Genomic DNA, 11,250 nt, shown 5'->3' on the forward strand with positions numbered 1-11,250 from the left:
CCCCCAGCCAAGATCTGGAAGAGCTTTAGAGCATCCACAGTGAAAGGGCCAGGGAGCTTGAAGGAACTTGTTTCTCAGTCCTGGCTGGGGTTGGGGGGCTCAACCCCATGGACCTTGTCCCCCACCACCCAACCACTGCTGGATGTACTGACACCTCCCCCTCTCGGGCCATAGATCCAAAACTTGGGCTTGTTTCCCATCCACGGGGTGACGATGAAGATCACCGTTCCCATAGCCACCAGGGGAGGCAACCAGCTACTGCTGCTGAGGGACTTCCTCACTGACCAGGTACCCACGCCCCGGGGGCTGGTGTGGGGAGGGGACAAGCAGACCGCTAGGTGTGCCCTCGAGTCCCCGGACCCCAGCTCCTTCCCTGGGCCCAGGGCCGGCTGGGCCTTCCCTGGGCAGAGGGGAGAGAGGACTGTTCGGGCTGAGTCTGCCAGGGCTGGTGTGAGGCTGGTTGCCTGTTTCCTCATGCAGGTGAACACGTCCTGTAACATCTGGGGGAACAGCACGGAGTACCGGCGTGCCCCGACGGAGGAGGACTTGAGTCGCACCCCACAGCTGGTGAGCGTCCCCATGCCAGGAGCCCCGGGACGAGGAGAGGGGCTGCCTGAGCTCCTCGACCAGTAGTTTGTCCACAGGAGCTTATCGAAGCCTCTCTATGTCCCAGCCTCAAACCAAGAGGAAACAGAAAAGATACTTCATATCCTTAGTGGGCTCACATCTCAGGGGAGACAGGGGGTTGAGTGTAAAGAAGCCAGGGGTGGAGGCTGGGAGACGTGTTGAGTGAGGGGCAGAGGAACGGACAACCTTGAATAAGAGGAGCAGGGGGGCTTCCCTGGTGGTCCAGTGGCTACGACTCTGCATTCCGAATGCAGGGGGCCCAGATTCGACCCCTGGTCAGGGAACTAGTTCGCACATGCCACAGCTGAAAAGCTCCAACCAAATTAAAAAAAAAAGTGGAACAGAGATCATGGACTTGCCCTGTGCCTAAAAGGGTTAGTAGGATACGGACTAGCAGAGGGAGGAGGAAGGAGCCGAGACGGAACAGCGAAACAGAGGCCAGACCCCACGAGGCTTGTACTGGAAGCACTGATCATATCAGCCGGAGCCTCCCTGTCCCCAGAGATAGAAGGCTGTGCTTAGTAGCTCAGTCGTGTACGACTCTTTGTGACCCCGTGAACTGTAGCCCGCCAGGCTCCTCTGTCCACGGAATTTTCCAGGCAAGGGATCTTCCTGACCCAGGGATCAAACACTCTTTGATCCTCTTGACCCTTGTGTGTTGGCAGGCGGATTCTTTACCTTCAGTGCTATCTGGGAAGCCTGAAATGGAGGCCAATGTCAACGCCCAAGGTCCTCCCAGGACACCTGCTAGGGTCCAGGTTTCTGTTCCCGGGGCTACCTCTGCCCCACGCACCAATTTCTGAGCATGCTTTCATGACTCCTTACCCAAATAAAAATCTTCTCGGTTTTCATTTGATTTCCCCAAACAAAGCATTTTTGGAGTGTAGTGCACGGTACTGAAGACAGACGTGGGTGAGGTGAGGTGGCTGCAAGAGAGCCACACAAATGAGTTTAACCTAATAAATCCTAATTATTTGATGATTTGTTTGGGTTTTCTATTAGGATAGTGTCATCTGCAAGTAATAATAGATTTAGTTTTACCATTCAATCCTTTTAAATTGTTTTTCTTATTCCTCTGTCTAGGAGCTCCAGGGCAATGCTAAACAGAAATGATGACCATCTTGTCTTGATTCTGCATTTAAAGGAATTATTTTAGTTTTTCATTGTGAAATGTAATACTTGATGTAGTTTTTTTTGTTGTTTTTTAATAAGCACCCTTATTCAGATTCAGGAAGTTCCCTGGTAGTTGTTTTTTTTATCACAAACAGAAGTTGGATTTCATAAAATGCTTAAAGTTAAAGCATCTTAAAGTTTAAGCGTAAGTGCTTAAAGTTACTGCATCTGTTAAAGTAATGTGTCACTTTCCCTTTAATGTGTTTGTAGGGGGATGACATTTATAGGCTCTCTAGTGCTGACCTAAAGTTCTGTTCCTGGAATACATCCAATAATGCACAACTTCAAATGGAGCATCCGATACATTAATACTGTCCTTACCTTGTCCTCCAGCCAGCCTCGGCAGCCCCAGCCCCTGTGACCTCCACCCCTCACCTCCTTCCTTGTCCCCTGTCCTCTGTCACCCTTCCCCAGGAGCAAAACCCCACTTGGTCAAGCTGGGCAGCTGAGCCATCTCTCTGGTGGCCAAGCCCCTGCTCACCCAGAGACCCTCCTCTTTCAGAATCACAGCAACTCTGATGTAGTCTCCATCAACTGCAACGTGAGGCTGGCCCCCAACCAGGAAATCAATTTCCATCTGCTGGGGAACCTGTGGTTGAGGTCCTTAAAAGCAGTAAGTAGAGCTCCAGGGCCAGGCTGGAGGAGACGGGTGCTAGGGAGTCTCTCCAAGGGAAGGGCCAGCTCCTGACAAGGCCTCTGATTACACAGCTCAAGTACAAGCTGATGAGAATCACGGTCCACGCGGCCTTGCAGAGGCAATTCCACAGCCCATTCATCTTCCGCGAGGAGGATCCCAGCCGCCAGGTGAGCACTCGGAACCCTACAGACCTGGGCTCGTGCCAGGCCAGCTTGGAGAAGGGTCATCCCTTCGCTTAAAGTTTCCGTACTCCCCCTGCAGGAGCGAGATGGACAGGCCTCCCGCAGTTGGTGCAACATCAGAGGAGAGGGGAAATAAAGACAAACAGGCCGTTGGGACAAAAGGAAGAGGGGACCAGAAATAGGCATTCATCACCCTGTACCTGGGGCGTGGGGGGCACCAAGCTCTATACCTCCACAGCTCCCCGGAGGCAGAGGAAGGAGGGACACCTGCGTGTTTTACACTAGAGGAAGCAGAAGCACTGTCCAGGCTGCCTGCCTCCTGCCTTGGGGCAGCGAGGCTGGGTCTTGGCAAACTGGCAGCCTAGAATGGCCAGCGAGTCCTCCCCTCCTCATCCATCCTCACCTCAGATCTAATTAATGAAGGTGGCTGCAAACCGAAATTGTGAAGATCAAGGGATGGGAGAAGTCTCTGTATTGGGACTCTTTTTTAATTGAGTAAAGCCAGATTGTTACAGATCAGACTGGCTTGAATCAGGGTCCAGGAAAGGAGCGAAGATCCAGGCGGTGCTCCTGGGAAAATGAGAAATTGGGTCTTGAAATGAAGGTGGGTGTGTTCTTGCCTGGAGAATCCCAGGGACAGGGGAGCCTGGTGGGCTGCCGTCTATGGGGTCACACAGAGTCGGACACGACTGAAGCGACTTAGCAGCAGCAGCAGCAGCTCTAGAAGGAGCTGGGCATCTCAGGCATGGGACTCTGCTGCCCTCCACTGGCCACATCCCTGAACTGTGGTCTGGGCTCTGGGTGAGCCTCCTATCCCAGGTGTCCAGTGAATCCCCAGCCCCATCCCAGGAGATGCTGGAGAGCAAAATACGCTGGGTCAGGAAGCCAGACCTTAACAAGTCACCAACGTCGATCCCAAACAGTGTGGAGGTGTGCCAGGCCGAGAGGGAGCCCAGGCAGAAGCCCAGGAGCAACAGTCAGGCAAACACCCCGGGAGCAGTTTTACTTGTTCCTTCTGCAGCGTTGTCGGGTTTTCCTGCTGTTTCTCAGCCTCCACCACAGATAAATGAGGCCAACAAAGTGTGGGTGCAGTCTGAGGGTGAGCCCAGGTCAGAGCAGGGCATGTCCAGGAGGGCTTTCTGGAGACAGTCCACTTGATCCGAATCTCGGGAGACAAGCGGGAATTTCCCAGGCAATCAAGTGAGAAGTGTGGTGCAGACACCACACACATAACGACCTCACTCTCCACACCAGTTCATTTGTCATTTACTAGTTTATGACTTCTCCTTCCACTCCCACCCCTCACCCTCTGAAACCCCTCTTATACTCTCTGGATGCCTCGCTTCTCTTAGAAACCCAGTCACCCCTGACTTAAGCCCCTGGTGGCTTGGCTCTGAGCAAGGTGCCAGCCTTCAAGGATGGAAAAAGCTAGACAGGACCTGCTGTCGGTGGAGTATGCCGTGTTCACTGATCACCCCTCATGGCTCTGAGGGGCGTCTCCATGGCCACTTTCCAGATATGGAAACGGAGGCTGTGTAAGGTAGGGCAGAAGGGGAGCAGGCTTTCCTGTTGAACAGTCAGGGGCCAAGCCAGGCTCTGCTGCCATGCTGTCGAGGGGTGCATTCATTCAGGCTTTCAGCGAGGTGACTGAGCTCCTGCTCTGGGCAGGCCCTGTTCCACACACTGAGGATAGAGCAGCAAGCAAAACAGACAAGCCCCTGCTCTCCCTGGAGCTGACCCTCTGGACTGGGGTGGGGGAAGAGGCAGTGAACGTAAGTTCGATGTCAGTGGTGATAAGCTCTGCCCAGAAAAACGCAGACGCGTAACGGTGGAGAGGAGGTGGTGCTGTTTTATACAGTAAGCCCGGGGGAGCCACTGCATAAAGGGACAGAGACCGGGAGCAGCACAGTGGTGCCTCGTGGCGGAGCCCTGCCAGCAGAAGGAGCGGAGGTGAGAGTCCCAGCAGCAGGCGCAGTGCTGGGCGTGCTGGCGGCCAGGTGGCGGAGTCGAGAGCAAGAGACAGAGCAGGAGATGAGGCTGCAGAGATTCAAAGGGCCAGAGGGCGCAGGGCCTTGCAGGCCAGGACGAGGATTATAATTTTCTCTCTGAGTGAGATGGGAAGCCTGGGGAACCAGCAGAACAGAGCATACACCCTCTGCCTCTGGCTGCCAGGAACAGGCTGAGGAATGAGATCAGGAGTTTGTGTGAGGACCGCATGGACCGAAGGATGTGAGTCAGGAGCGCAGTGGAAGGTCTTCCCTGCTGGCCCAGTAGTTAAGAACCCAAGCTCCTAATGCAGGGGGCCCAGGTTTGATCCCTGATCAGGGAACTAAGATCCCATAGGCTGTGTGGTGGTGGTGGTTTAGTCACTAAGTCATGTCCAACTCTTGCGATCCCTGGACTATAGCCTGTGTGGCGTGGCCTAAAAACAAACACAAACAAAAATAGTTTAAAAAAAAAAAAAAAGAGTGCAGTGGAGAGTCCAGGTAGAAGGTAGAAACATGAATGCATCAACTGGCCTGAAGATGGTTACGGCCTTCCCCAGAACTGTGTTAGGGCTTTCATAGCCCTGGGCACTTTTGCTTTCAGGACTTTTCTCCAAAAACAGGGGAAAAAAAATTATTATTTTATGACTTGGTCTGTATAAAGACAAATAAAATCCAGACAAGATTATAATCGTCTTTTGATTCTAACTTTAAAGGAAATTAGAACATTTTTGTGGGCCCCTAAAAGCACTGTGAGTTAGTCACTCAGTCGTGTCCAACTCTTTGTGACCCCATGGACTGTAGCTCGCCAGGCTCCTCCATGGAATTCTCCAGGCAAGAATTCTGGAGTGGTTGCCATCCCCTTCTCAAGGGGATCTTCCTGACCCAGGGACTGAACTTTGGTCTCCTGCACCCCAGGCAGATTCTTTACTGTCTGAGCCTTCAGAAGCACTGTGGGCCCTTACCACTGTGCCCACTGCACCTACCTCATAAGGCAGCTCTGAGGGAGAGTCCCGGAGTGACTGGAGATAAAGAAGAGGTCCACGGAGAGGGAGACGGGATGAACTGGGAGATTGGAATTGACATATATATACTGTTGATACTATGTATAAAATAGATAACTGACAAGAATCTGTGCTATAGCCCAAGAAGTGCTACTCAATGCTCTGTGCTGAAGGAAATCCAAAGCAGAGGGGATATATGTACACATAGAGCTGACTCACTCTGCTGTAGATCAGAAACTAACACAAGACTGTAAAGCAACTACACTCCAATAAAAATTAATTTAAAAAAGATGTCCAAGGACAGAGCCATAGGACACACCAACATTTAGGAAGCGGCAGCAAACAAAGCAAGAAACAGTAGCCCATGTAGAAGAAGGAGGATCCAGGCAGAGAGAAGTGGCCCAAAAGCAAAAGCGGAACATGTCTCGGAGAGAAGGTGGGATCGCCTGGTCACTTAAGTCAGGGGCCCACCGTGCTGGGGCAGGGGGCTCTGAGGCCGCTCAGCAGGCTGTGTGCCGCCCACCCCTGCAGTGTCTTCCTGGGGAAGGGGATGCAGCTCTCCCACCAGCTGCCAGCTGCCTCCTGCCCTCCTGCCCTGCCCCAGGCTGCCGCCTGCCCGGGACCCCAGGACAGTAGTCTGTTGACACGGCCCCACCCCTCCCCTTGCAGATCACGTTTGAGATCTCCAAGCAAGAAGACTCGCAGGTCCCCATCTGGATCATCGTGGGCAGCACCCTGGGGGGCCTCCTGCTGCTGGCCCTGCTGGTCCTTGCGCTCTGGAAGGTGAGGGCCCCGCAGAGGGGTGGGGCAGCACCCTGGGTGTCCCGGCCTGGGGCCCCAGCCTCTGAGCTGTGTGGCCAGTGCCCACATGCTCCTCCACATGGGAGCTGGGGCCCGCCCAGCCGCCTCCGCAGAACTTGCGGGCTCCTCACCACAGCAGGCAGATGGGCCACCAGAGGGCACTCAACCTGTGGCTCCAGCCCTTTTGTGGGTCCCGTTCTGGGTCCCTGATGAAAGCTAGCCTTCCTCTGATCAGAAAAAAAGCAAGCACACACAACCACAGAATTTCTCCAATTTAATGTCAGGCTGTTAAGAAATCCCTTAGAAGCCTTTCTCTGTCCCTGAGCCTCGGGTTAAGAAGCCCCAGTCTCAACCTCCTCCTATTCGAGATAAGGTGAGAGGGGGCCCAGAGAGCGGTAGTGACTCGGGCAGCGTCAAACAGCACGACTGCTTGCCTCTGGACATAGGCTCTATCCGCTTGGTTCCAGCCTCCATGTCACCAATGAAGAGGCCCCTTGGCCAGCCTGGCAGTTGGTGGGGGGTACTCAGCGTGAGCAGCGGAGGCATTCAGGGAACACTTCTGGGGAAAACAGCCTCAGGAGGGTGAATGGAGGGAGGGGAGACAGGCCTTGCCCACCTGCCCACCCCTGACATTTCTCCCTTGGTCTCCCCACAGCTCGGCTTCTTTAAAAGTGCCAAGCGCAGGAGGGAGCCCGGCCTGGACCCCATGCCCAAAGTGCTGGAGTGAGGCTCCTGAGGATGCTGTGAGTGGATGGGGGCCGGCATGCGGGCCCAGGCAGTGTGCAGGCCCGGAGCCCACCGAGCTGGGGCGGAGAAGACACCGGCTCACTTTGCACTTGACCTCATCTCCTGAAAGACTGAGTCTGCTCCCTCTGAAAGGAACTCGAGTCAGTTTTCAGAGGCACTATCCTACTGGGAGCCGCAGCACCTCCAACACAGGTCCCTAGGGACTTAGAGGGGACCCCCCCCCCAAGGTACACCCCAAAGTCACCCCCAGGCTGTGCAGAGGCATTGCCACCCCCACCACTAAGGTGCTAGGAAGTCGTCATCACCCCATCCTCAGAAGAAACTGGAGAGCAGACTACAAATGCAAACGCACTCTGCCTTCTCCAGACCTGTAGTTGCAGGGGAACCCAGTGGGACAGCGGATCTGTATCCTGCGCTGTCCCCCCATCCCTGCGCTGCCCACAGCCCCCAAGTCACCTCACCCCTTCCTAGCCAGAGATAGGTCCCTGGAGTGCCCCCTGAGCGAGGGCCCCAGTGCTGACAGTTGCTGGCCAGGATGAAGACAGACTCTGGAGGCAGAGACTGGTGGACAGGCAGCTGGGACCTAGGAGAACCGGGTGGGGGGTGCGGGGGGCTCTTCCCCAGCCCCCACCTGCGTTCACCTGACTGACACCCACACCCCGCCCCCCATGGTGCTCACAGCAGCCCCGGGCCTGCAGCTGCCGCCCCTCCCGCTGCTTTTGTTCCTGGGTGCCTGGCGGAAGCCTGTGGATGATGCAGTCCCCAGGGCTCCACGTTCTCACTTCACCTTCCCCACAGCCTGTCCTGATGCAATGGCTGCAGGCTGGGGGCAGGGGTGGGGGGCCCTCCCTGCATCACCCCCTCCCTATACACATACACACACATACACAACCTCCCACCCCTCCTTGTCTCTCACACACACACACTCTGCATCACCCCCTCCCTACACACACACACACACACACCCCCCCTCCCTGCATCACCCCCTCCCTCTACACACACACACACACATACACATACACCCTCCCTGCATCACCCCTTCCCTATACACATACACACACACACAGCCTCCCATCCCTCCTTGTCTCTCACACACACACACTCTGTCTGCATCATGCCCTCCCTACACACACACGCGCGCACACACACACACACTCTCCCGGCATCACCCCGTCCCTACACACACACACACATACCCCGCCACCAACCCCACCTCCAATTCCTCCCTTCTGCTCACCCATCACCCATGCCCGGGAGAAGGGCTGGACCAGTGCTGAGGGGTTCTCCACGGAACATACTGGATAACGCCAGTGCAGGGACCTCCGGAGCCTGTGCAACCTTGGTGGCAAATATCTGATCGGCCAGCCCCTGGGATAACTGGACCCATCAGTGATGGGGCCCCGAGGACAAGAGGCACGCCTGGTGCCCAGCCGAATAATTTATGCCTTGACCTGGTTTTGAGGTAGGAATGAAAGGGGATCCATCAAAGGCATCTGTCCCCTGACACACAGTACGACCTTTACTGTCGTAAATATTTTTAAGAAAATTTTAAAAATACAGTGTTTAAAAACAACCAAGAGGCTGCCATCCTTTTGTGGGCAGAACATGTCCTAGTGAGCCGTGCTCTGACAATGGGAGGCGGATGAGGGGCTCCCGTCAGGAAGGGGCGTGTCCACCCCTTGCTCCCCACAGCATGCCCTGCCAGGGCCTCCTGGTCTGGGGTGGGCAGCTCAGTGATGGGGTCCTCCCTCCCTCCCACGTCCACTGTTCCTTCTTTAGCCAGTGTAGATGGTTGAAACCATGTATCCCTGTAGCTTCTACCCCTTCGTTCCCTCTCTTTTCTCCCAGATTTCTCTAGGCTGACATCTCAGTGCCGATTTTCAGACCCTGACTTCCAGTTTCTTCACCTTTCTATTCTCATGCCGCTGGAATCCCAAGAAACAAGGAGAACCTCAGAAATTATTTGGTCCCTTTCCCCCATAGAGGAGGACACTCAGAACCAGAGAAATTAAGAGCGAGCCCCTGGTTCCACAGCAAATTCCAGACTAATTTCAGGATTGGTGTCCCTCAAGCCACACTGTCACTCTCACCCAGCCTTAGAAGGGTTTGATCTGAAGAAGTAGAAGGAACTGATATGCAGTCACTTCTGATTTGTCATGGGAATATTTTGTCCTCAAATGGTGAAACCAAAATCGGAAGGTAGCATTTAAAAATCATATTTCATTTGAGTCATCACCCGCATAAGTGGAGTATGACCCCACACCCAAAAGTGCATTGTTTGATCTGGTAGCAAGTCTTCTGTAGAACACCATCAACTGAGAATGCTTTCATATGAAACCTTTTGGAAACTGGCATTCACATTTAAAAATCTGCCTTGTGCTGTCATGCCACAGGCCACACAATCTATCTATAGGTCAGATGCAGCCCAGAAGTCACTGAATTGCAACCCCTGGGCTCAGAGGCCAGGTTTATCTCTGGGATGTCACAGTCCCTCCATGCCCTCCGCTACCTGAGGCAAAGAACAGCTAAAGGGTCAAAAGGTAGAAAAAGTGGAAGACTTGTCTGAATCTTCAGGGCCTTCAACCCTCACACTGTGCTGCTCTTGTCTTCTCTATCTTAGCAGTTCAGTCTTTCTGAAATCATTTGCTGTGGGGTGTAAGTATCTTAAGGCACGACTGCCCTTAAGAGTGCTGGTGGGACAAGCAGGGAAGATATACTTTACAGGGACAAAGCCTCACGCTAGAGCAGTGCTTCTCAAGCCCGACTGCACAGTAGAATCACCTGAGAGCTTTACACGCTGCCTGTGCAAAGGGCCCACCCATGGGGGTCAGATTTAGTCAGCTGGGAGAGGGGCCAGGGCATCGTTTGTGTCTGAGTTCCCCTAGCGACTCTAATGTGCCCGTGAATATATAGGCTAGAAAACAAGAAATAAGGGGTTAAGAGGTACAAGTGACCTTCCATGCTGCGTACAGGGAACTCTGCCGTTATGGTAATGCTGTTCAACTTTACTTGGCTCCAGCCTGCAGTTTGAAAGACTTTCTCATTCCAGCAAGTCTCCAGAGTGTAATTTCCTACAAGAGATCACCAGGGTCCTCAGAGACCCAAAAGGCCTCTTGGAGGAGTTGGGGGCACATTTGCCAATGTCTGGGGGTGGGGAGATGAATAGCAGTCTCTGAAGCATTTTTGGCATGGTGGCAAGCAGTCCAAAATGCAACTGGAAATCAACATGAAAATTCATATTATGGTTCATTTGGGGAGTTATTAGCAATGCTCTATCTGGTAGTTAAGAGTAATTATTTATGGTGAAACTAAGGGTTGAACTCAAGAGTGTTAACATGATGCATAACCAGCTTTAAAAGGGTTCAGTCTTTTAAAAGCATTATCGGCCCATCTGGCCTCGTGGTACTAAAGCCATTCTATAGCACGCAAGTGCGCAGGCGGAAAACACGCCTGGGGCCAGGTCTGACTGCACACCCAATTACCAACTACAGGTGGTTTTAGAATTCGCTCTTCACATTGTCGGGGCTTCTTCAATTCTAGACTCACCTCTAGTAGAAGGAAAGGACCTCCAACCAAGTTATGAACTTGAGATGTGCACGATGTCCTGGGGGGCCTCCCTGTTGGTTCTGACATGGTCAGACCCCATGCAGGAGGGCAAGAAAATCCAGGAGCTCAGGGGCAGCCCTTGGGTAGCTCTGAGAGCGGCCTCAGGCCCTCATGCCTTCACTGGTGTTCTGCGGGGGCATGGACCTCAAGTATGCTGTCCCTCAGTTTTGGCCGGCCAAGAGAGGAGAAATCCAGGTAAGAATGGCTTCTTTCTGGCATCAGATGGTATGGGCATGCAAGCTCAGAGGGCAAGGTATGCCTCTTAAAGGTATCAATCCAGAGCTGAGCTTCTCCAAGTGGGGTCCCAGAGCCACTTGCATCAGAACTACAGCCAACTACCCCAGATCTCAAGATCCAATTCTTGTGAGGTCATTTTAAGCACATTAAACTTATAGAACCATAAGATACTGGTCTTCTCCAGACTTTAATGTCAGTTTCTGGCATCAGGGCCTTTTTTACCTGCCCTTGAGCCTATCAAAGTGGCAGTA

General features: G+C 53.5%; 1 protein-coding gene and 1 non-coding gene across 2 annotated transcripts in view; both read left to right on the forward strand.

Moving 5' to 3' along the window:
- The window catches only part of ITGA11 (integrin subunit alpha 11), a 132,325-nt gene extending 123,596 nt beyond the window's left edge, over positions 1-8,729 (forward strand). The window contains exons 25-30 of the mRNA XM_025296261.3: positions 175-288; positions 481-567; positions 2,303-2,413; positions 2,509-2,604; positions 6,278-6,391; positions 7,065-8,729. Coding sequence (XP_025152046.2) covers positions 175-288; positions 481-567; positions 2,303-2,413; positions 2,509-2,604; positions 6,278-6,391; positions 7,065-7,136 — 594 coding nt within the window. The 3' untranslated portion in view covers positions 7,137-8,729. The remainder of the gene's footprint in view (positions 1-174; positions 289-480; positions 568-2,302; positions 2,414-2,508; positions 2,605-6,277; positions 6,392-7,064) is intronic.
- On the forward strand, positions 839-911 carry TRNAR-CCG. Its single transcript has one exon. It is a non-coding gene; the product is annotated as a tRNA-Arg (tRNA).
- Positions 8,730-11,250: the final 2,521 nt, after the last annotated feature.

This window comes from Bubalus bubalis, chromosome 11 (genome assembly GCF_019923935.1).
Source record: "Bubalus bubalis isolate 160015118507 breed Murrah chromosome 11, NDDB_SH_1, whole genome shotgun sequence".
NCBI classification, from domain to species: domain Eukaryota; kingdom Metazoa; phylum Chordata; class Mammalia; order Artiodactyla; family Bovidae; genus Bubalus; species Bubalus bubalis.